Source organism: Ascidiella aspersa, chromosome 2 (assembly GCF_963924565.1).
Source record: "Ascidiella aspersa chromosome 2, kaAscAspe10.2, whole genome shotgun sequence".
Classification (NCBI taxonomy): Eukaryota; Metazoa; Chordata; class Ascidiacea; order Phlebobranchia; family Ascidiidae; genus Ascidiella; species Ascidiella aspersa.
This window is the reverse complement of record NC_139448.1, coordinates 23,796,573-23,822,060: the sequence shown is the minus strand read 5'-3', so window position 1 is coordinate 23,822,060 and position 25,488 is coordinate 23,796,573. Positions and strand designations below refer to the sequence as shown.

At 36.4% G+C, this 25,488-nt stretch overlaps 3 protein-coding genes across 6 annotated transcripts; 2 read left to right on the top strand and 1 right to left on the bottom strand.

The window, feature by feature from the left end:
* Window positions 1-1,689: 1,689 nt before the first annotated feature.
* On the top strand, window positions 1,690-4,139 carry LOC146164396 (uncharacterized). Its single transcript, XM_083383159.1, has one exon. It carries the CDS (start codon window positions 1,818-1,820, stop codon window positions 3,894-3,896), a length of 2,079 nt encoding a protein of 692 aa, XP_083239285.1. The 5' UTR covers window positions 1,690-1,817; the 3' UTR covers window positions 3,897-4,139.
* A 4-nt stretch (window positions 4,140-4,143) lies between these two features.
* On the top strand, window positions 4,144-8,404 carry LOC146164395 (bis(5'-adenosyl)-triphosphatase-like). Its single transcript, XM_083383165.1, has 4 exons — window positions 4,144-4,268; window positions 6,508-6,653; window positions 7,762-7,860; window positions 7,978-8,404. Exons 1-4 carry the CDS (start codon window positions 4,157-4,159, stop codon window positions 8,101-8,103), a joined length of 483 nt encoding a protein of 160 aa, XP_083239291.1. The 5' UTR covers window positions 4,144-4,156; the 3' UTR covers window positions 8,104-8,404.
* Window positions 7,997-22,340, bottom strand: LOC146164394 (uncharacterized). 4 transcript variants are annotated; one of them, XM_083383164.1, is made up of 10 exons: window positions 22,010-22,340; window positions 21,771-21,933; window positions 19,420-19,610; window positions 17,003-17,171; window positions 16,689-16,810; window positions 16,338-16,518; window positions 13,019-13,266; window positions 12,514-12,739; window positions 10,371-10,483; window positions 7,997-8,840 (listed from the first exon to the last, which is right to left on the bottom strand). In XM_083383164.1, the coding sequence occupies exons 2-10, from the start codon at window positions 21,850-21,852 to the stop codon at window positions 8,688-8,690; spliced, it is 1,485 nt and encodes a 494-aa protein (XP_083239290.1). In that variant the 5' UTR covers window positions 21,853-21,933; window positions 22,010-22,340; the 3' UTR covers window positions 7,997-8,687. The 4 variants fall into 4 exon arrangements, with proteins under 4 accessions (XP_083239290.1, XP_083239286.1, XP_083239289.1 ...); XM_083383160.1 differs by having other exon boundaries at window positions 7,999-8,840; window positions 10,371-10,486; window positions 22,010-22,336; XM_083383163.1 differs by having other exon boundaries at window positions 7,999-8,840; window positions 10,371-10,486; window positions 21,771-21,916; window positions 22,010-22,336.
* Between the last annotated feature and the right edge of the window lie 3,148 nt (window positions 22,341-25,488).

The window sequence follows — 25,488 nt, the reverse complement described above, 5'->3', positions numbered from 1 at the left end:
AAACAGAGTCCAAGTAAGTAACTGGTTTAATTCGAATGGGGATAACACAAGAAGGGCACGAGCATTTATAGGCGAGTAGTCGCGTAATTTACATTGCGATACAATTAACGTACAACACAAGCAATGATTACAAAACACGTGACTAGAGCACGCGGCTCAGGGGCCGCGGGCAACCTCTCGCAGCAGAACCACGTGAACACTCCATGACACCCTGTACCACTTGTTTTATTTGTGTCCTGTTACGTGTCTATACTAGGAAAACGTGAGTGCGTGCTTAAGTCCTAAACTACGAATATCGTGTATTTTTTCCCTCGATCAATTACTTTTTGGAGTGCATAAAAACGAACCGTGCAAAACATTTGTTAATCGTGTCCTTTTATGCGCGCGATGTTATTTATCAATGTAAATATGCCGACACTGTCCTGACTATGTTACGCTTTTTACTGTTGCTATCTTTTGTGCGAACTTCCGAGCGATATTCGGCTTTAAAAAGTGGAAGTATGACGATATACAAAATTAAATGGTCGTTGAGCTGCTTGAGAGCTTTACTGTTTTGATTTGTTTTTCTTGTCCGTTTTTTTTTTCGCTATTTATTTTATTAATAATAATAATAAAAAAAATATGCGTCCCCTTAGGTGAGACCTTGCCATTGCACTTCGGCTTGGCTGACCCTTGCGATAATCCGAAATGCGGTTAACTCGGCTCGGCTGTATAATTTCTGTTAGCGTAGTGTGCGTTCGCGCAAAACCCCATACATTATTTTTCTAAAAAAATGTTCCCCTGTGGTCAACTTAGGACGCCGGGCGTGACATTTTTAAAAAAATAATACATAATTACATATGTTACACAACAGTGTCCAGGACGAGCTTATACCTACTCAGTCGGTGAGTGGAAGGGTCCGCAGACCTCATGAAATTGTGTCCGTTGAAGGACCAAAGGCAATATGAATATAAAAACATAATTTAACTTTAGTGGGAGGTACGGCGTTCCTAATCTTTAAATGAGCATAATTTGTTCTCTGTGTGTTTTTATTTTGCTTTAATTTTTTTTACCTTTTCTGGATTTATATTTCAAATAGGTTTGCATAAAATCAAAACTTTAATAATGTGGGAACCTTGTAACCAAGGACAAATGTGTGCATTTTTTTAAATTCATTTTTTAAATTTTTATTCATTTTTTTTAATGCATTTTTTCATTTGTTTTAATATAGAATAATTTAAAAGGTTTTGAGGATCTGACTTGGCCAAAGTATAAACTATGTAGCCATGTTTGAGTCTTGAACTGATGCATTCAGGTTTAGTAGTATATACATCAAAATGTGCCAACCTGAATACTTGACAAACTTATTTATGAATTGTTTTAAAACATATGAAGTTGAATATTAGTTATGATCCACTGTGGAAAGTATGGCAAGTGCACATGTAAGTGTTTTGTAACCTTTTTGAAGTGCACCCCGAAAAAAATCTGAACTGCACCCCAAATATGTAAAATGTTGCATACATTTACAGTGCAATGTATGTAATATATACTATTCAAGTGAATCGGAAAATCATAAATGCACCCAGAAATTTGATTTTTTGACGTTTGTTGCACCCAGTGACCCGGATTTTTTCAAATGTGCACCCTTGAGGTTTCGTCGAGATCTGCCATGCTTTCCAAACTGGTAACAAATAATTTATCAGATCAGAGTATGTTTAGTAAGAATGACATATAAATATTAAAAACTTTTTGTTTTGACAAGTTAGATTAAATCTTTATTTTGAACATAGCTTTTTGGTGCAATTTACAGAAAACATTGAAACAGCTTAGTAGTAAACATGCTATATGCCACTATTTTGTTTGCCATTACTGTCAACATTGGTTCAGCTAAATACTTGGTGGACTCAAATTTGATTGATGGCCTTTCACCACTAGAGTATGCTGGTATTTCTATCAACTCAAACAATAAACTAGTAAAAAATAGTGCTTTTCTACCAGGATCGGATGCTCAGCCATTTTCAGTCTGGACATTAAAGAATGGTTTTATAACATACCCAAGTAGTAAACTACCAAAAAACATTGCAATCGGAGTTCATGCCTTTTCCAACAAGTCTGCTTTCTTAGAATGTATGTGGACTAACACCGATTCCTTAACAGATTTTATAAATGGCAGCCCTAATGGTGTAAAATATATTTTTATGACTTTTGAACAAAATGCATTTGAAGTTGTATCATGGATGGAAGCAACTATGCAAGCATCACTTATGAAATCAAACCTATCAAAGTCTAACAGGGAAACGTTTTTGAAGAATTGTTTTTTTGTAGTAAACCCTGTTGATGAATTGGGAAATTGGTTGCCATCTATTTTAAGACAGTGGTCATGTAGCGGACATGGCTGTGGATTTGACCAAATAGTCCTAACCTCACAAGAGTGGACCCCGCCTAGTATGGTGCTGAAGCGTTTGGATGCAAGGTATGACTGGGCTTTTAAGCACCAATGGACTACAGTAAATGCTACTTTGCTCCACGTTTTGCAACCCTGCAATATTACAACAAAACATGTGGATTTAAAAGGAAGGGTGGCTCTGCTACAATATGAGGTGGATGTATGCTCAGTAGCATCTCAAGTTTTTACTTTACAGAGTCTGGGTGCTATTGGTGTTATAATTTATGCAAAACCAGGCTTACCTGTGGTTGAAATAAATTGCTTTGAAGATGAATGTAACAAAGCTGTAAATATTCCTGTTATGTCAGTTCCTTACAATGACAAATTAATTAAAGCTGTAAGATACAGTAACAAAATTGTGATAGCCTTTCTGCAAACAACAAGTTCACCAAATTTTTTTATTACTATTGACAGCAGTGGCAAGCTGGCAGAAGCTGGTTGGTTTCTTTACCCATCCTTGCGATTTTTAACATGGCAAATGCAATGGCTGGAGTATGTTAGTAAACTTAAATCAAAAATATCGACTCTTAATGATTATGTTGTGTCTGTGTTTAACCAAACGACAATGGTCGGAAAAAATGGCACTGGATTATCCACTGTAGCAATCAACGATATCACTCGTTATCAGAATCTATATCTAGATATGCGTTTGAGTTGCCCTGGTGACATGGATGAAAATTGCCCTCCATGGGATCATGTCCCCGTGTTGTACGTTTCTTGCAACAAGTCTGCAACCAGTATGACAGAAATTGGTCGTTGGATTACTTCGTTTCGGCGTGGTGTTGGACACTGGCTTACTGACATCACTCCATTAATGCCCCTTCTTGGAACCACCAACAACCCGATATGCAACTTTCTGCTGAAAATGAACGCTTGGTGGGCGCAACCTTGGGTTGCTACCTTGAATTTACGTTTTGTAGAAAAAAGTCGCTCGTTTGATGTGGCTGGCCAATGGAGCCAAATTAGTTTATCCGCAACGGTCCAAGGAGTTTATCCTCACCTCGTTGTACCTTTGTTCGAAGGTGGCACTTTTGACAAGAGCTACAACGCTAAATATAAACCGTATGTGTTCCAAGTGCAGCCCGCTATTAAGCGTGTCGAAATATACGCGGTGATAACAGGCCACGGTTCAGACAACAACAACTGTGCAGAGTTCTGTCCAACTTCGCACCACTTCACGATAAACAATTACACACATGTCCGAACATTCTCTGATGCTGGCTCGCCACTGGGTTGCGCCGAACTGGTTCCACAGGGAGTAGTGCCTAACGAACACGGCACCTGGTTGTACGGCAGGGATGGATGGTGCGATGGACAGCAGGTCGACCCCTGGATAATCGACATAACCAATGATCTGGACGCCTCAATGAACACTGTGACTTATCGGGGGTTATACAAAGGCGGTGATCCGAACCCAACAGCAAATCCTGGTGTTATTCGTATGGTGTCTTTTCTCGTTTTTTATGCGTAAACTTTTCTAGCAGAAAATTATTGATTATTATTATTTGTGTGCTTTGCGTCACAAAAATCTTGGTTGCCACACGATTATCATTTTTTAAATTTTGTTACAATTACTATGTTCTCCTACGTTACCCAGGAGGTGTCTATATTTGGCGATTAATCCGTCTTTTTAGGATTGCTGTTTATTTTCTATTATGCATTTGTTTTGTTACATAATCTCAAACTTTGTTTGTTTGTTTTGCTTCTTGAACAGCATTAATTAGCAAAAAAATGTCTGTCACTGCCCTTCGGTTCGGACACAAGCTTGTTCCTATTTCCACCACTTTCTTCAGAACACCTTTGAGTTATGCCGTGGTTAATATCAAGCCAATTGTTCCGGGACGTATGTATTTTAGTAAATTCATTTCATGTTTTACATTTTCGCAGCCAGCACGATGTACCGTCGTGCCTATAACTTGACTTTCGTACTTAATGCAGAGTTATAACAAAAGAACAAGTAGTTTTAGTCTGGAACTTATGTTCAATTAACAAATTGATTAATTAGTGACATAGTTTAATTTATGTAAAAAAAAATCTGAAAATATTGTTTTTCTATACGACTATTTTCATAATTAGACTCTAGCGTTCATTTATAATTTTTTTTATATTCAAATCAGTATTTCTTGAATTTTTTAGCTTGCTACACACTAAGAAAATCGAAAAAAGTTCGCGGCTAACTTTCTACAATACAATAATACAAGACATAAATCATATTCGTACTTGATACACACAAGGCAATAAGTTAACATCATAATATTAAAGGTTTTCTAATATATATATATATATTGTGCATTCATAGGCTTGCCATACGTCCCGGTTTAGCCGGGACAGTCCCGATTTTAAGGCCTTGTCCCGGTGTCCCGCCCGGTTAACCATTTTGTCCAGGATTTTTCAAATTTAAGAAAAAAATTAAAAAATGTAAAACTCTTGAGTAAGGCATTTAGCAATTCTTTCTCAAAATTCCTGGGAGATATCTTTTTGAGGAAGGTAAGCGAGCGCCGTCGCGAACCGGTCACCGTTAAGCCATTTTAATTTTCAAGGATTTTTTCAAGTATGACGCAGTTTGGTGCCGGTATTATTAAGTCTAAACAATTGCTGTTACAACCTAAAGTTTAACGTTTGTTAGTAATTCTGGATCGATAAATGTCGCGAGTTTTCAGCATTACAATCAAATTGAAGTCATAACATACTAATTGCCTTAACAAAAATAAGTTTTAATGTTTCCAACTTAAAGACTTATGTTTAAAAACTTCTTGATGTTTGTTACCGCGCAAAATTTAGGTAAAGTTCGCAAAATTTCGCATTCAAAGCGGCGGTTTTAATAGTAACCAATTTTCAGTTTCAAACGAGATTTTACTTACGTTGTAGGTACGCAGTATGGTACCAGGATTACGTATTTGCTGAATATCACGCAATGCGAACAATGGCTGCTATACAACTTAAGGTTTTACGTTAGTGAGTGGTTCCCTATCGATATATGTCACTGGTTTTCGTTATGTAAATGATGTTTGACGTGCTTAGCCTTTGGGTATTTAGTCATTTTATTTCAAATAAGCACACATTATTTGCAATTTTGTTTCAACAAATGTAAAATTTTAGTTTGCGAAGACTTTTTAGAAGTTTCACAGTCACGCAGATAAATCCGATAAATTATAACACGTCATCCGATTAAATGCTGCTTCCACACAGGGTATAGAGAGAATGTGACTCCACTTGTGGGGAATCATTTAGTTAACCCATTTCAGGCACAATAAGCAAAAAATAATCAAGGGACGACCAACATATATGCTTTATAACAATTAACGATAACAGAAATTAAAATGTTTTATTTAGAAAAAATTACAATGTTTACGACTTTACACACTAGTTAGCACTCAAGCCAAACATTACTTCTTAGTAACATCATAAATTACCTTTTTAAATCATCGGCAATAACACGCGCCTCAAGCAAATGACGCAAAGTACAATATGTAATAGCCTTAAGAGGCCAGCTGGATGGAATCTTGCATTTTGTTTAACTTATGCTTGAGAATGATTTGGTCCTGGGAATACGAATTTATTATGGACACAGCGCCTTTGCCAACATGTACGGCCTAAAATTGTTGCTGCTTTTACGAGGGCCGCATCCTACTTTAATTGTAGAAAGTATATTTACTCAACTCATTTATTCACAATACAGACAATACTTTCGGCTACAATTTAAATTACTTAGACAAACCACCCTTAAAACTAGGGCCCTAAAAAATAACCCCTGACAAAATATAAAACAACCGCAACCCTGTTAAGTTAATTATTTACATTAAATTATTTGTATTAGGTCTTCATTAAGTTTGTTTGCAGTTTTCAAAATGCGTCCCGGATTTACGTTTCTAAAAAATGGCAAGCCTATATGCATTCATGTCTCATGCTTTATTTGTAATACAAACAGGGTAATTTCCTAAATTACGAAAAGTTTCACTGCATACTAAACAATCACTAGAGACACACATTTTGAGGATTACTGTTTAAATCAGTTATCTACGAACTAAACATTTTCAAGGAAACCACCATAACGCGTATAACTTAACTCGTGTTTGGTTCAGATGTATTGGTGTGTTCACTTCGATCTGTAGAGAGGTTTAAGGATCTGCGATCAGATGAAGTAAGCGATTTGTTTCTCACAGCACAAAAGGTCGCTACTGCCGTTGAAGAAATGTTCGCTGCCACCTCAGTTACGTTGGCTGTTCAGGTAATGTTTTAAACGATTTTGCGGATATCATCAAAACTACGTTATTTGGGCTCGATGTGTTGAGATTATTATGATTGACCAAACTAGTCGCGCTAATTTGTTTCGTTTAAATATTTTAAAAATACTTTTAACAAAGTAGCGCACACGTGAAAAGCACTGTTTCCCTCAGTCGCTGCACCATTCTTTGTATACACTATACAGCTTGTTTTAGCCTATCCACGAGTAAGCCGATGCACGGTAAGACGTAGTTCGGTCAGTAAGCTTGAAGATTCGCGTGTTTTTTTCAAATTTCACAAACTCTTCGTAAAAGGAAATTTCGTGAGGAGTTACAATAATCAAATGGCTATTTGCATATTTTAAAACAGGACGTTCTTTGTTATTCATTTAACATGTATGGAAACCGTTTTTAAAATATTTTACTGTTTTCCCCTACTGTTGAATCTAGTGGTTGTTTGTCGATTCTTTCGTTACTACGTTTCGTGCCGAAGTTTGGTTGGTTGTTTAGTCTCTTTCTTTAAGCTGGATTTTTGCCAGTAACAATTTTTAGCGCTTTACACGTTAAATGTGCCTTTAATCGTATTAGTTGTGATTAGGATATGTTATCGTTTATTTCTAACTTTTGCCGCTTCGTTAATCCGCTGTTAGAGAGCCTTCATCATTGTTGATAAATCTGATTGCATTTATAAAGGAAAAAGCGTTCACCTATTGCTACGACCCTATTTGGATTAATATATACCTACGCAGTCTGCGCGCCGAACATAAAGTACAAAGCTAATTCTCAACATAAAATGACTTGATTCGAGTTAATGGCTAATTTGTTAAATATTAAACCATCCACCATGGGAATGAAAAATCGTTAATCAGTAATTCGAACTAAATGAGTTACTCCTAAATTAACACAGCTCACTAACGTCCTAGCATACCAAAGTGATTATTATGATGTTAATGTGCCTCTTAGATAGGCTCAGGCCCAAGATTATAAAAGTATTTAATAACAATTTACAAAGTTTCTTACAGCACTTGTCCTGTCAAATGTTGTAAGAAACTATTGGCGTTACATATCAAAAAGTTTTTAAATAGTAAAATAGAATATATTTTTTTGTAGTAGGATGGCCCAGAAGCAGGCCAGACAATTCGGCACGTCCATATTCACGTCCTTCCCAGGAAAGCTGGGGACTTTTTTCAAAATGACGAAATTTACGCAAAGGTATTTTAATCTTCCATTTTCTGTGTTGTATTTTATCACTTTTCCTTGTTAAGTTAAAATTTATTACCTGGGAACGCACTTTTCAAAATCGTGCTAAAAATAGTTTTGCACTTTTAGTTACAACAACACGACAAGGGAGAATCCGAGGATCTTGAAAGAACAGGTCGTTCAATGTCGGATATGGAGAAAGAAGCGGCAAAGTTGCGCCAGGTGTTGGAAAATCCAACTCGTAAGATCAGCTAATAACATCCGGCTGACGCTCAGCCTATCTAAAACGCATCACGAGATATTTCTTTTCTTTTTCCAACAAAAGCTTTATCTTGCATTAAAGCTGACTGATTACGACCAGACTCAATGGTGCAAATTTTACCAACAATTTGGTTGCATTTCGCTTAATAAGGATACGTCGTTTATTTCGATGTTGCGTCACTTTAACATACACAATACACATACTTGGTGACACTGTTTAAAATATTTGTAGCTACTATATCGACAATTCGATCAGATTTTAAATGTTTAACGATATGTACAGTTTGTTTCAAAGGCGAACGAAAATGAAATAAATGAAGATTTAGTCGTGAAGGAATGTTTCGTGCAGAAGACATTGGTTTATAAATTTGGGGTACACTGAGATCCTAATATGTTTAACAAAACTACCGATTCAAAAAGTTAGAAGTTCTGTCACAAACAAAATTGCAACCCAATCTGGCATATTAGTATGTTCTGTTGAATCAGTCTGTACGATGCGGTTAAGATGATGGTAACCCACCGAAATTAAAGTGATGTCGGATGAAGGAGGGAAATTTTATAAGGTGTTTTATCTGCTGCTACATGCAGTGAAGTGATTCCTTGTTGCAAAGATTCGAACTACAACAGCATCTACATACGCTGCTCAGACGACCTGGCTTGCACTGCTTCATGTTGTTGAGATAGTTGTTTTCACATGCGGCTGCCTGTTTGCACGATTTCTGGATGGACACCTGTCGCAACGCACATACTCTTGTTAAGGCCGTATATCACACGCCTACTCGACATTGTTTTCAGATATTATGTTGAACTACAAAATGACACACGTTGGTGGCATAATGTAGTTCAAGTCTGATAAAAACAAAAACAACTTTCTTGGCCAAAAAAATTATTTAAAAACTCGTTAAATAGCCAGCAAGTAAACAAACACCTAATTAAAAAATAATAAAATTTTAGCGAATGTATGTTGTACTCCTTTGGCACATAAACCCAAATGTATTCCAAATTACGCTGAAGGACGCATTTCTATGCATATTTCATAGCGACCCTTACCAAGTTAATATTGTTACAAAATATACGACAACCTGTTATTACATGGCTTCGCAGTACAGTAGTTTAATTAAAAAAAAATTAATTTGACAACGCATCTGTAACTTTATCCTAGCTTGTTTAAAAAAAAAATCAATGTGGAGTTATTAAGGCACCTAAGTAACGATAAGCGCAATTGTTATATGGTTGGCCTAATGTATATACATTTCTCCAGGGTAAAAGTAGAATAACTTTCTTATCGAAATGCATACAAAAATTTTTCAAAATAATAATTAGAAAAAATTTGGCTTAGTTTCACTACCGCCCTTATTCTGTCAGCAGGGACTGGGCTAATGTTGAAGCCCTAAATTTTACTTTTGCGTGTTGCAGTTTTTCTTGTATGGTTTACTTATTTTTACCATCTTAAGAGACAAAAGGCACCCTCTGTATAGCGTATCACTATTTTAATCGAAAGTTTTACAAACATATTTATAAATGCATTTTTTTGCTTCAATAAATGCATTCCATCTTTAAAATATGAACAAAACGTTAGTCCTACAACAGACCTCTTTGAATCTCTATAACTCCCGATTTACATTTTTTCAACTTAATTTAGTTAAAGTCAACTTTTCGTGTTTCACTTTTAATTGTACTCAAAGCGTCACGTACCGTTTAAATTTCAATTAAAGTTTGTATTTTTAACTCAATAGGCCCATTTTTTTGGGCTTCGCCGGTTTCCTTGGCTAACTACAGTTTTATAGTGCTATGAAATGAGACGTCATATTGTGTGTATTTCAGATCCTTTTTGTAACCGGACCGTCACACTTCTCACGCGACTCGATAAAGAAAATAGTTGCACACCCCTGCCTTAGAGAGTCGTGCCTCATAAAGCCAGTCCTCATAACGGCTACAGACACATTCAATAGTAGTAAAACGTCCAGAACAGTGTTTCCTTACGTTTTTGTGCTAGCGCTCCCTGGTGTTCAACAAATTCTTGTAACGCCCCCCGGCCCCCCATACTGCAAAAACCCGGATATGGATTTAAGATGCTTGATTGGGAGGCGACATAACAACTTAAAAATGTGATTGCTAAGGGTTGACAGACCAATACATTTAATTGTTTGGTTAAACATTCCCTTGATATAAGCAAGAGCAAACACTCAATTCTTCAGTTGATACAATTAATTATTTAGTTCTTTCAAAACTCTATCGTGTATTTTAAAGTAAAGTCCAACCTTATCTCGTGTGATCTGCCTTGTTTCGCTTTGACAAATTTCTCCTTGGTGGCAAGTTACCTTTTCCAAACAATCTTCTTCACTCTCTGCGTTGTTGCACGAGTGGCAGGTTACTGCTGCGTGAAATTTACAGACTTTGACGCCAAAGATCTTAGCATAAACTATTCACAAATTGTAATACCCTGTCCAACTTACAACTTGGTCGCATTTTCTTTTTTGCCTTCAAGATTCCAAAAAGTATAACAGGTTTTAATATAAAGATGCGTCAGTTAGTCTTTTTTTGCGTAAAAGCAGTTTGGTCGGTATTAGTTTTGTATTGTTGGTTGCTATGTGAAATACTGCTCGAAATCAACTCTTTTTAGTTTACATTTAACTTTGATGCTAGTGACTTGACTTGGGACTGACTTGTTATAACAATGATTTGGACTGGGACTTAACTTGGCGAATAAAGACGTGTAATCGGACTTGTATTTGTTGAAAATGACTTGGATTTAGATTAGGTTGCAAGTAACTTTACTGGGATTAACTAATTTCAAAATGACCTGTTTACAACACTAATGTTTAGTAATCTTAATATTCCTAACATTGTATATAGGCCTAGGCTACATTATTATGGCAGCATGGACAATAGGTAACACGTAGTGACTTTGTGCGTAGGTACTGGTATAGAAATAAATGCCAGTAAAATGACATAATGAAAATAATATTTTTATTAATGCATAGTTCTTCTAAAATAGTAGGCTAGATATGGAAATCGCTTGGTTATTGTGTGAATTAAGTCTGTAGAATAACTCAATGATCTTGATCCGGTAACGACAAACTTTATTGCTATACTGCTAGTTTTTATTGAAGCAGACAGCATTGTAATATAGTCACGATTTCTCAATCGGAAGAGATTAGGCATTAGGCTATACAAATCTGTTCATTAAAAGCAAAGTACAACGGATCCGTTATGAACGTTTTATATAATAAAGTTGTATGATTTCAATAGTTTGAATTTACCTAAAAACAATAACAAACGTTTGTTCTTGGTGTGAGGTTGAAAAAAATTCCTGGTGAGTTTCGTATTTTTTTTTCTAATAGGCTTTTTAGCATGTAAGTATTTTTTATTTTAAATTAACTAAAAACAGACATATGACGTATTGGACGACAAAACATTAAACATTGCCCGTACTCGATCTGCCTATATTGGCTTTTATCAACCTGATTTTGACAAACATGTTGAAAGGGCAATTGATTTTACAGCGGTATGGCAGCATAGAACCAACGTAAAAAAATGGTACTTGTGTTTTGTCTTCTTTCAAAAGCAATGTCTCTAAAAACACCAAGCGTAGCATAGAGCTATTAAAATTACTGTACAAAAAGGTAAATATTGTCGCTTCTCACGAACCTCCCTGCTAATTTTGGCGCTCCCGGTTAGGAATCACTGATTTCACACATACAGTACTATAGCGGTTGTTCTTAAGCTTTTTTACCAGCACCCCTTTGGCAATTTTCCTGTGCCTTGCGCCCTCTCAGATATGTTATAATTATCATACGAAAATCAATGCGGTATTTTTCACATACATATCAGTGAGATAGTTTGGCTAAACTGTAACTCAGGAGGCATTTCGTATTAAGCACACAACAAATTGCTAGTGCTCGATTATTGGTTTTAATCAAGCTGATTTTGACAAACATGTTGTGAGGGCATTCACAGTTTGTAAGGCTGCGGACTCCACAGTTGTAAGGCTGCGCAGAAACCACGTAGGCCTAACAATGTAGCCCGAAGCGCCAAAATTTAACTGTATATGTTAATTGTATTTAAAAATGTGTGACGACACACAATACAACGGCAATAGCCTATTGCGAAAACATTATAGATTCGCGCAAAAAGCGGGTCACCCTGTTGCTAGTATGTTATCATATTATATAAACTATTTATGAAAAATAGTTGAAAAAATGGATATATATTTTATCGAAGTCAGCAAAGTTGTAATTTGAATAGGGCCGTTATACTTTCGATGATATAGGCCAGGGATGGCGAACCACTGACCCACCACAGATTTTTAACGACCAACTTGTCTCTCTAATTGAAAAATACCGAAATGCTATTAATCATTTTCAGGAATAGGCTTAAAAGGCCAATATAAACTTTACTCACATTGATCTGAGTCTAACCAACCATTTGGAGGGTTAACTACAACCTCGACTTCTGATGGATTAAAGAAACACCCGTTCGAACCAAAGTTTAGAGTAAAGTTGAGCAGTGAGATGTCTCGTAATAGTTCAAGTTTATTATCTTCCATCCTCCAGAAATTCCTTGTGTCAACAAGATGTTTTTTCTTGTTTGACATAACGTTCACAGGCAAACCCAGCGTGTCTGTCATCTTAGTAAAACATACAACGAAACGGATTAGAATAGGTTCTACATAAAAAGGAGTTGCACCAACGGCATCACTAAATAACGCTTTGCTCTTTTAATAAAAATACTCTTTTTTGCCAATACAACACCAAATATAAAAGTTGTAAACCAATGTATTTTTTCTCTGAGTCGGAAAAGAAAAGTTTTTGCATTGTATTAAAAGAAATTGGCTAGTCATATAGGAGCTCATTGGACAATCTTATACGTAATATTTTTTTAATAATTTCGACAGAATGCAGCTTACTTTAAAACTGGCGATGGTACAAGGCATGATAAGTCCAAGCCTGCTAAAGGAGGCGGCCACTTCATTTACAGTGGTTTGGCTCAGTTCACGTTTTCTCCTTGGTCCGTTATCTTGCGTTCTTATTTCAGCCGGAATAGACCCATCAGTCATTTGCAATTTGGCTAATGACTTCGTGTCAAAGAATATGTGCCCTTTTTGGTCACCTCGGGGTGGAAAACTGTTTCCAAAACTTGATAACTGGGGAAGGGCTAGTGATAAAATGTAAGTTAGTTATTTGCTAATTCTAAGACATTCGTTTAATTACTAATATACCTTTTAGCAGGAGTGTCCAACTCAAACATGCCGACGTGCCAATTTTTATCTTATAACTTCTTCCCGTGCCAAAGTTTAGCAACTATTTTTTTTCTAATGTTAAAAGCGCTTTTATACAAAAAATAAGTTCATTATAGTGTTATAATATCAGAAGTAATTGTTTGTTGTCGTAATTGCTGGGATTGTTTTGTATTGTGAATAAACAACAAATTTAGCTTTTTTGACAATTGGCTGTATGCGTGCTATTTTTATTAGATCGAAATTTGGCACGCGTGCCTCATGTTGGACACCCCTGCCTTATAGTAATAGTTTAACTTTAAACGTTTATTAAAACGAAAGCCCCCTTTTTTTATACCGAGATGTATACTAACAGTGATACAAATAACCACCGTATATTAATAAGTTATCGTTTGAGCGGATTGGAGTTTTCCAATTGGAATAGAATGACATTTCATATGATCACCGAAATCGTTTAAGGTTAAATATTTTTTTAAAAGGTTGAGTAATAATATCCGATCAGTTTGTCCGAACTTTCACCATCCCAATTTCACTGCCTAATATTTGTTACTCAAAAAACAAATTCAAGTTCACACAACTACAAGTGAGCTTAGCGAGTACAAATAAACAGGATTGAGCATTATTAGTAACTCGTTTATCCAAAATTCAGAATTGCATATAACGCCCCCAAATGATTTCGTACCTTCTTTTCAAGTTACACTTAAGCTGGGTTTGTGTAAAATGATTTTTAATATAATGATCTTTTCAATTGCCAGGTTGTTAAGACCGGTGCAATTCACCGGCCGGTAGCACGGGATACCGTTTGGATGACGTGCCCCCCGGGCTGAGCCATCCCACCACGCTAATGCGGGCCACAATATAGACCGCAAGACGATTTTCGAAACAACGCAAATAAGCTGGTACGATCTCGACAACTGCGGTGGATTTTTTTTGCGAAGTACACCACAAAGCACAACGATGAAAATTTACTTATCTGGGTACACAGTTTGACCAGAGCGCACGTTAAATGCTAACCGATATATATATTTTTCCAAATCGCTTTCTTTTAGGAACTGCAAGTCGTAACTGTCCTGTTAGATCATCGAATTGCGACATTTTTACTACCGGCAATTTATTGCTCTCATGGTTTAGTTCAGTGGTGAAAGTAAGCCGGAAAGTTCCAGAGCGGCATTTCGGTGAAATAATGTTTGTAGGTATCCGGAAGGGGTAAACAAATTGTTCAAATGTTCCAAAACTGTTCTGATTATACCAGGCCATCCTGCCTTATGTATTTGAAAAACGATTTCAGTTGCATATTTGTGCATGACAATTAACAATAACCTGAGGTAAATATTATCAATTTATCAGTTTTCTAATGGGATAGTGTGTATTCAAGTTTTACATGTCTCCATGGCTGCATGCTCATTTGTAGTACAAATAAGACATTTTTTTAAATAACGAAAGGTTACGCGGCAGACAGTTTGAGATTCATTGCTTCAGCGTGAGCTCTTGAAGCACCAAGTAACAATATTTTGTAATTTTTGAATCATACAACAACCAAGATTGTATAATCTTTGTTTGCCACCTACAACAAACCGTTTCTTTCTACCCCAATAATTGCTAAGGTTACTCAGCACTCCCGAAGATAAACATATAGCTTACATTTTGGGAATTTATATTCTCAGGACAACATACAAAGATCTTTGTACTTGTAATTGCTTGATACTAATTGTGATTTATTATTATTATATAATTCCACCACGGAGTGAGTCTGGAACGTATGGCAAATCAGGTGCACGGTGAAAAAATCAGGTGAAATTGGCACACTAAGGTCTGAAGAGCATCCGCTGGTGTAACGTATGGGAAACTCGGGGTACATAGGCTTATTCCTCGCGCCGTAGGTTTAATTTATAAAAAAACACAGATTCACTTATTAGGCTATGCCGCAGAAACTGTGGAGTAGGTTTTAAGCGTTTTAAAATTGAAATGCATGGAGCTAATTGTGGTATTTTTCACGTGCGATTCAGATTTAACTTCAATTTTCATCTTGACAACACTGATTTAAAGGTATTTCTAAGTGTAAAAAGTCCAAGGCACATTCAATGGTAAACTTATTCCTTTTATCACAAAAATAATACGTGATGGTTAAAAAATACAACAGTATTCGGTAGTCTATTATAAAACTTATTTCGATTGGATATACCTAACTAAACATATGCGACAACCTAACGGATAATTTGCTATAGTTGAGTATTTTCGGTTTTTCAGTTCCAACCCATAGTTAAAAAACTTTTTAATCTATGCTAGTGCCTTGCTTGTGAAATTACGTCGATCTTCATGTGTGAAAAGTGTTTACTGGAGTTTTTACATGCGATGTTTGTCAGCGTAACACTTTCAAGCTTTCTTAATAAAACTTTTTTTTGTTTACAATTATCTGTTTTGTCTGTAATTTGAAGGTTTTGATCTATTTTGATTTATCGCTCTATAAATTCTAAAGCGACCCAGTAGAATTCTCACCCGACGAAACTTTAGGCGCGACCACACCATTGCGGGGCCTACTGCCATTTGAGAACTAAAATACATGCTTCAGTTAAAAACAGGGAAAATCCTTGTTATGGTTTCAACCCAATGGGCCTTTCTATTGTATATGCCTAAATTAGTTATGATATATTAAACCCCTTTTCTAACTCTGGTATATAGGCTACAACTTGTGATTTTGTGATACCGGTAGTGATTTGATCTACCACATCGCCAAAAAAAACAAACGCTGTAAAAGTAATTAAGTGACACCTTTTAATTAAATTTAGGCATATATTGCTAAACAAAAGTGTAAGGCTCGATAAAGACAACGAGATTATAAAAAATAACTTTATTCCTTTATTTTAGCGGTTCTTACTAATAACCATTTTATCGTCTCGAAGAAAATTTGAAAACTAAGATGTACTGTACGTAAATACAGAAAAGTGTCTATAAGGGCCGCCAAACACTTTAAAATGCGAAATGTTCTTACCGAAAGCAGGTACCGATTCACTCCATATAATCTGTACGTCTTCGATGTTGAAACGACACGCGTCACTGAATTTAGCCAGGAACATGATTTCGTTGTTAAATACGAGTTTGTTTTGCGCCAGGACAAAGTCACGAGCTTTGCTGTCTTCCGCGAACGAGTTGATGCAGTACGCGTTCCAAAACTATTGAACAACGAAAGGTGCGCTAAAGTCAAATGTAAAAGCTATTAACAAAACACATTCATTGCGTTTTAACGTATTTTCCTAGGGGTTTAAAAGCTATAGGCCTTTTAATTTGCAAACAAATTGGCAAGTTAACATTATGTTGGCTGGGCCATTGTACAACTTTGTACCTGGAATAATGGCGGTTTGCACGGCAGCTTGACAGTAAGTGACCACCAGTCATTGGCTGGTCGTCGCACCGGCAATGTAATCCTGCCCCGTGATTTGGTAACAGCTTCGAATTTAGGCAATTCTAAATCATCAGACGACAGTTTTACAACACAGAAAATACTAAAGAATGTGAAGAAATGTGTAGATAGCAATTTTCAGATTAGTTTGTTTCACAACATAAAACGCGAATTTCGCACAAAAAATTGTAATAGAATACAATTTAAAATATTTTTACTGAAATGTAATGTTAAACAAAATTAAAGACAAAGCTTACCGTTGCTAAGAGATGCATACACATATTGTCTTATACAACTATCAAGAACATTCCGTGACACATTGTGCGATTGCAGAAGTCCACTTTGCGGAAGTTCTGTTGTAAAGCACAATACGCACTCCTCGATTTGATCCAAGTCCTTCGTTCCGCGTTTTACAGTGGAACAACTCTATAAAGGTTTCAAAACGTTAAACCGAAGAGGTGAACACAATGTGGGTGTTTTTTTTTGTTTTTAGGTAATTCTTTAAAGTAGCATTATTTGACTCAAAACACTATTTTTCCGTGTTGTGAGTATGTCATTCTAAAACGACAACCGAAGCTAAGTTGTTGGTAAGAAACAAGAAGAGTTCAAATTTAAGTTATTAAGCCTAGCATTAAAAAAAGACAACATAAGCTATGAATTACACATTGAATACCGAGAATAGTTCAAGATGAGAAACACCCAAATGTTTACATTTTGATGATTTTTCCGAGAATAATTGTGCGCATTTGTATAAAACATAGTTCACGTAGCCGTAAGGCATTATGCAGCATTCAAACACACGGTGTTGTCAGGGTATCCACCGATTAAAACCGCTAGTGGTTGCAAGTCATTCACAATTGGATAACCAGCTTATTATAAACACCTTTTTTTTAACTATTATTAACGAATTAGGTCCCCGTATTACAACTTTCCAATAATAAGAAACAATAAAATTTAATCAAGTGGTTCTCAACCTTTCATGAGTCATGGGCCCGCAACACTTTGTGACTTCCCTTGCTTGGCTTTTGGAAAATACATCATTGAGAGTCACAAGTAAGTTTTCTGAAGTCATATGGAAAATTAAACGTTGTATAGTTTTACTGGATAAGGATTAAAATAATACATGTTTGTGGCCCAAGAAAGACCGCCGCTGGTTTGAGAAATCCTGTGCCTTTTGTTAGAGTGACATATAGACAATTATCTAACAAGATGCAGACAAAGCGAAAATCAAAAAGAGGATTTCATTGCTAGCCTAAATACGGACTCCAGCCATAAGACCGAGACAAGAACAACACCAACGTCAGAATAAAATACAATTCGGAATAAGGCCAAAATAGGACTAATACCTAATGGTATTAGTACCGTCTAAATCAGGCCTAAACAACACTTTAACCAACCCCAAACCTCGCCCCTAAGTACATCAATAACTCTCCTAATAATTTCAACACTAACCCATTTTCTAACCTAACCCATTTCCCATCAATAACCCCAAACGAGACCAAAGATCCGGTGCCAAAACAGCGGCGCCCTGACGGCGCCGGTCAGACTAGGGCGTCCAAACGTAGTCACCAAAAGGGCTGATGCTAGACCGATGGCCCCCGATCGTTCCATACCCTCTACCCATAGGTTCGGGGATTATTTTGTCCATTTAGGCCTTCCTCTGATGCATTTTAGGCCTTATTCCCAAGAATTCAGGACTTATTCCGATGAATTTAGGCCTTATTCCGATGAATTTAGGCCTTATTCCGATGAATTTAAGACTTATTCCGATGAATTTAGGCATTATTCCGATGAATTTAGGACTTATTCCGATGAATTTAGGCCTTATTCAGATGAATTTAGGCCTTGTTCCGATAGATTTAGGTCTTATTCAGACGATTTTGATATTATGCTGTACTGGAAATTACTGTGTATTTGGCATATTATGCCGCTGGACTTAATACTATGGTTTTATAGATTTTGGTGCTTTTGGTATTGTTGCTTTTTAGGTTTTATTGTGTGTTCCCTAAATACTTCAGCTTACATGTGGATTTTAAGCAGTAACGCTCATAGACCAGATTAACAACATAAGTCGGCGCAGAACTAAGCATAACTGCCATTTTATAAAACATTTTAAAATTGTTAGCTGACGCTTAGGAAACGCGATAAGTGCCAATTCTCAGGATATTGGTGTCAATCTCATAATCGCGTAATTATTTTCAAGTGCAACTTCCCTGGATAATTGCTAAGTGAAAGGGAGGTGGGTAATCGTAATCGACCGATTTTCAGACTTTATGCTAGAACTAACGGAAGGGCCATGCTTATCAAGGACGGATCAAGGATTTTTGTTTGGGGGGGGGGGGGGGGGGGGTCATGAACAAAAGTTCAAAGCTCGCGTTACAATACAACGTAAAATCGTGACGTCACAAAGTTACGAAACGTGGCGTTATTGACAATAACCTTGAAAACACCTTACAGTGGGTTTTTTTTTTTAAGTTTTGGGTAAAATAGAAAGATATAAAAATTCCTGCAAAGCGTGAACAAATTGCTTAACGAGATAAACTTGGCGGAAATTTCTTTCTGGAAAGAGTCACGGCGTTAAGCGACAATCGCGTTAAAAAGTGTTTTAAGGCGTTTCATTACTAGTATGTTTGTTGGAAATATTATTTTTGTATTCAGCATTGCAACCACGCACCTCCAAACACTCCTGATACGTAGTCTGGTACCAAATTTTCATGCTTATGGCAATTTCTGCTGTTCCTTTGTTTAAACAGAAAGCAAGCTGTCTCAGCCAGGGTTTTGTTTGTCCTGAGCATCCAGTCAGTTGAAGAGTTGTTTCTGACTGTGTCACGAACCTACGTCTTCTGCAAACTTCAGAGCGACAACCTACAAAACGATGATCCGAAGTTATGTTTTCCTGCAGCTATTATGGATAGAGCAAAGCGTAAACAGCCTCCTTTTGGCGACCGAAAGTAATAGTTTGTACTCAAATAGCAGCCCCCGAATGGAGCAACCTAAAACCAACCACCCCGCAGTTGGAAACACGATTTCTTAACGCATACCGTCAAGATGAATGTGCACGTATTGTCGCACCCATCAAATAAAGATGCAACTCACGAGATGAGCTTATGACGTGTTGTACAATACTCCCCAGGCTAATTTCTTCCCTCAAATTTTGTTAAGTTGCGGAATTGTTTAAATACAATTATACAGCTACCCTGAACTTTATTCTGTCTGTGATGTTAACTACCGTGGTATTGCGTTCCTTTCACTATTTAACCAAAATGCAAATATCGTCTGCACACCATTAAGTAATTGTTAGTCAAAAACTGTTATTCGGAAATAAAAGCTAAAAAATCGAATATATAGGATTATGACATAATCATTTTGTATAGTGTAGATCACAGTGTATGAGTCCGACCCGGTACAGCTATTTTAGTAAACCCATACAGCCTTTATCAAGATGCTAAATCGCCATTATAATGAATATCGTGTTTTATACGGCATTATCGGCTTTTTTTTATTTTCGACTTCGCTTTATAGAGCACACCAACGAAACTAGGGTAGAACCAATAAATTAAGTCTACTGCTGAGAGCTGTGTAAAAAATACTGACATATTGTTTGTTTAAGTATTTTGTGATACTGGCATTATTCAGTTTATTTCCATTTAATGTTTCGTGCCCTAAGAAGAGTTTGGCTTCATAGGGCACGCGAAATATTAAATGGAAATAAACCTTGTGGAATTGCTTTCGTGCTACTCGTAATTATACAGTTACAACAGATTTCCACTAAATGAAATTCTTATTAACTCAAGTTCAACATTTTATTATTTTTAGTGGACGCGTCAGCATTTTAAAATTTCGCCCGTCATTAAATACTGTACAAACCGCTGGTGTAGATTTTTAATTATGCAGTGATATACAAAAAAACGCAAACACTAAATCACACCTAAACAATTATTTGCGCTAATATATTTCGTAGTTAATGATAAAATACCACTGTTTAGGGTTTTAACATAACATGACACGATCGAAAACAACTGTCACTGTCACGGCTTAAGAAACGAGCCCTAACGATTTACAAAAAGACAAAACTTACAAGAGTATTCTTTCAAATTATATTTTAGTGGACCTTTTGAGGATAAAGCAAACATAAAATAATTCGATTTGATGACCACTAGTAAAGGGTTGTCTTTCAGTAGGCTATTCTTATAAATTTGGTGTGTTTTGAATAGTACAAAATTCGAGTGTCGGGCAAACTTAGCCGATCCTGTGCAATGAAAAAGTAAAACGTAGACTATACGCTAACAGATGTTGTTTTGCGACCAGGCCAATATCCCAATGCTATCGGCGTGTTCGCAGTATTGTCATCAGATAAGCAATCGGGCGTATCTTTGCACCAGCTTGGTGGAAAATCCAGTTTCGCCGGTGTATGAACGTAGGGAGGAGTCATGTGCGACACTCAACACGACGTGTCAACCGGCCTTGGCCTTAGAAACGATTCATTCGCCAGTGGCCGTTTTTGGTTTTGGTCTGTCTCGCGAAAATTTTTTAAAGTAGAAACTGCGATTATATTTAAGTGGAGTATGTGCCCTCACGACCACGTGCGAGACTTTGACTGTAACGCATAATTTAATCAAGATATATTATTTTCTGAATTAGTCCTTTTTCCCAAAAATGCTAAATTAAGGTAAAGGCAAAACAATTTTTGATTAAGGAAGAATCAAATCATACAAAAATTACGGTTAAGATTAACATCTATTCCAGAAATTGATCACTGGATCATAGTCGATATTACCATTCCAAATATAACAAGGGTTGACCAACTCTATTAATTGTTTCATTTATGGTGGGCGTGGTTGACCTACAAGTCTTTTTTTACAATTTTCACTTTAATTTAGGGCGACTTTTAGCCGAAATTTCACAAATGCCAGTTCATCACAGCAAAAGCAGTACTTAATACTGGTGTCTTTGTCTTATTCGAATGTTTTCTAGTTCCAGGTAAACTACGAACGAAACCAAATATCATGTACATATCTATCTTACCATATACTTGTAATGACATTGTTCCCAATAATACGATGCATGCAGCCACAGCTATCAACAACCAATCCTGCTTTGCAGCCATTTCCAAGGTAAAAACAGTAACCACAACCGACACTTTTGATTCCTTTTAATTGTTAAATCAGCAACTGAAACGATATTTATACTAGGAGAGACTTAAGTATTTTAATCGAAAAATTTTATTCCATGACGCATGCTTGCGCCCTACGTCACGTATTTACCCTTTTATTCTGCGTAACGTCCCGCACAATGCGCCAGAATGCGTGTCTGTGTCTTCTTTCCTTCACGCACTGTCGTTTCATGTTATACCAGACCAACCAGTGAACTTTAAAAAACGGAAATTTTCACGTTTAGCGTGTAAGCAACGTTTAAGACTATCTGTATTTTAATGGCAATTGAACGAGCAACTGAAACACAGGTTACCGAAGTTAGCATGAGACTGGATAAATATTACCGGCAAGCAACAACCTACAGCACACTCTGCGCTTCTAGCCTAATCTTTTTTACGAACTGTTGCTGAAACAAATGCACAAATATTATCAATCAAGTTTAGTTGAAACGCAAGCTTCAAAATGCATTCCACGACTCTCACTGTTATAATGTATAGTTTCTGACTAGATTAAAATCCAACGAAGCGAAGATCGAACAAAACCGCTGCTTTTACATACTCATTAAATATAGGCTTTGGAAGCGTATGCTTAAGCTTGGTTTTATCTGATTCATCAAACAGCACTGTCATCTAATTCAGTTATATTGTGCGCCTGACATTATGTTGTAAGACTGTGACTAACAGTTTGTTAATGTTGTCAAGACTCGTTTGAGGGAGCGTGCGCTCGTATTTCTTAAGGTTTTTATTTAGCTCAGTGTCGTGATAAGGAAAGGTCGTCTAATTCTTTCACAGACTTGAACTACACTGTCTACGCCTACGCACGTTTTCAACGCAGCCGACGTGTGGTTCACAGATTTAAAAAGCCAGGAGGCAAATTGAGAATTTTCACAAATGGCTGTAAATCAGCCGCTCCCTTGTGAGGTGTTTGGTAATCAGAATAAAATATGCATTAATGTTAAGTAGGCAAAATGCCTTCAAAGTATATAAACTATCTCGTATGTGGACTCTTTTTTGTTTATTTGCCTTGCCACAATATCCCCAATCATGGTTATTTTTTACAAGATTTTACCACTGTAGTATCATTTACCTTATAAGCGGATACTATCATGTAAAGTCACGATTTACGCCTTCATTACATAATTTTGCGCCTTTTCGTAACACACTTTCACGACCCCTAAGTTAAGGGTTTCAATCGGGTCGGTGTCAGTTTAGTCATACACAAATTATGACGTCACAATGCTGAATTGAGTTAAATTAAATTAAAACACTAACAAAAACAAAAAAACAAAGGGTATTGATTTACTTCAGATTTGTAGCTCGTAGTGTGAAACTAAAGTAAGCCAAAATTATAAATGTATACCAAAGTTTTATTTTGTAGTAAATGAATATCGTTATTCAAATGGTTCTTGTAGCTAGCAGGGTTACCGACCCCTAGTATAACAAATTACATCCCAGAATAGTTTATAACAGCGTGATTGAACTAGGCTACAGGGCCGCGGGCCAAATGTGCGGACTGTATTTTTTGGCCCGCGGTCTTATTTTTAAGTGATGAAATCAAAATACATATTTTTTTATTAGCCCGCGATCGGGCCGCTCGTCCAAACTTTTTATTTCCCTGCTGGAAAAAACTTATTTTTTGCTAATTTTAACCATGGAAATGGAAAAAAAGTAAGGAGTATATTATGCATTATGTGGCCTTTCGATGTGTTCAGCTTGAAGGTGCCGTGTAAAATTTTCACTTTTTCTATGTGAGTCTTAGCGCTGGACAAAGTGCAATTTTCTACACAGCAGCTTCCCAATACGGCTACTTTTTAATAGTAGTAATAGTTATGTAAGTTTGCGGAAGCCGCATGTTATGTGGCGAGAGTATTATAAACAAGTCATTTCAAAATGACTCAAGTCCAACTCAAGTCATTTGCGAAATGGCTTAAATTCCAGCACAGTGACATTTGCAAAATAACGAAAGTCCAAGTCAAGTCCCAGTCCAGGTCGTTAATGATGCAAGTCAATTATCGTTAATGATGCAAGTCAGTTCATAATAAACACCCAAACATCCCAACATGTTAAAATTGAACGACTGAATACACAACGATTGGATGAACCCATCGCACACCTTTTACTTAACGAAAACCCGTGACATATATCCATAGGGAACCACTAACAAACGATCCGTAATCTTGGCATCATACTGCGTCCAACGTAAGCAAAAAAGTCCCGTTTAAAAAAAAAATTGCTTACTGTTTAAACCGTTGCAATAAATGCTATATTTTGCAAAGCGTTTAAATTTTGCGTAGTTATACACACTGTAAAATATATATTAACTTTGGCCCAAATAACTAGCTATCACTTTATATTTCACATATTTCGGGTAAAGTTAATTTGGTTGTACGAAGTCGCGTAGGTTTTCTGACGCCCAATAAAAGTATGTCAAGGATACGGTTCATGTGATTGCAGTAATTGTTCGACCGGCGTGATACCTATTCGCGGTGCCTAATTGTTTTCAATAGGTTTTTAGCCTAATAAAGAGGCCAACGTATATTGTCCTTAAAGTTGCTCTACGTGGCTATACACTTTCGGAAAATAGAAATTTGACATAGTATCAGATTAAGTTTTCTAATGCATCGAGTTGTAAGGCCAATACTAAATTTGCAATATTTAATTTTATTTTTACGAAAGCGATTGCTTTAATTTATTTTGACGGTCACGCTAAAACCGCGTCGAATTAGCCCAATAAACCCGCATTGCTTACTATTAAAATCGTTGCAATAAGCACGATATTTTGCAAACTCTTTCCAAGTCAAGGATGGCAAGAATAGTCTGGTGTACCCAAGAACCTTAGTGTGCTTAACATGGTGATCAGTGATATTATTCATTAAAATTCTTAAAGAAGTTCGTGCAATACGAAATAATTGTTAGGTAGCGTTTGGTGCGTGATAAGTTAGTCATTTTACAGTGACATTAAAATCAACTTTTGTTGTACGGTACTATGGATTTTTAATTTTTCCTTTGCCATTTTGACGTCATAGGTTTTAAATAGCACACTTGACTCATAGCATGACCATGATTATCTGCGGATAAGCAGAATTGATAGACAGAAAAAGGTAATACTAATATCGATGGTTTTAGCGGATGGGGGATTGTTCCAGCCCATGCAGCATACTGACAATAAGGATCTTCATCAAAAACAAATTTAACTTCAACATAAGGCAACCAAGGAAATTTATTGAATGACACATAGCGTATGACATTTAATTGACGTCATGTCTTGTCTAAAATAATCCTCCTTATCGTTATACTTATTTACAGTAGCCTAGTTGTTTTTGGAGTTGATAGCTAAGATGCTTTTATAATTACTTTGATCTGTAAAAAATAGCATTGACATCAATTGCCTTTGGAGATAAGAAACTGCCTCATGTGATGTTTAAACTTTTAAAATTTTGTGGCGAATAATGGGGTATAGGAGGAACCAGGTCATATGTATACTTTTTTGGAATTTTTACGCAGATAAAAGAAAAACAATTTCGCACGAATATTCTTTCGTAGACTTTGCACGCAATATGATTTAGCTCGCTTGTTGTAATCTTTTCAGTA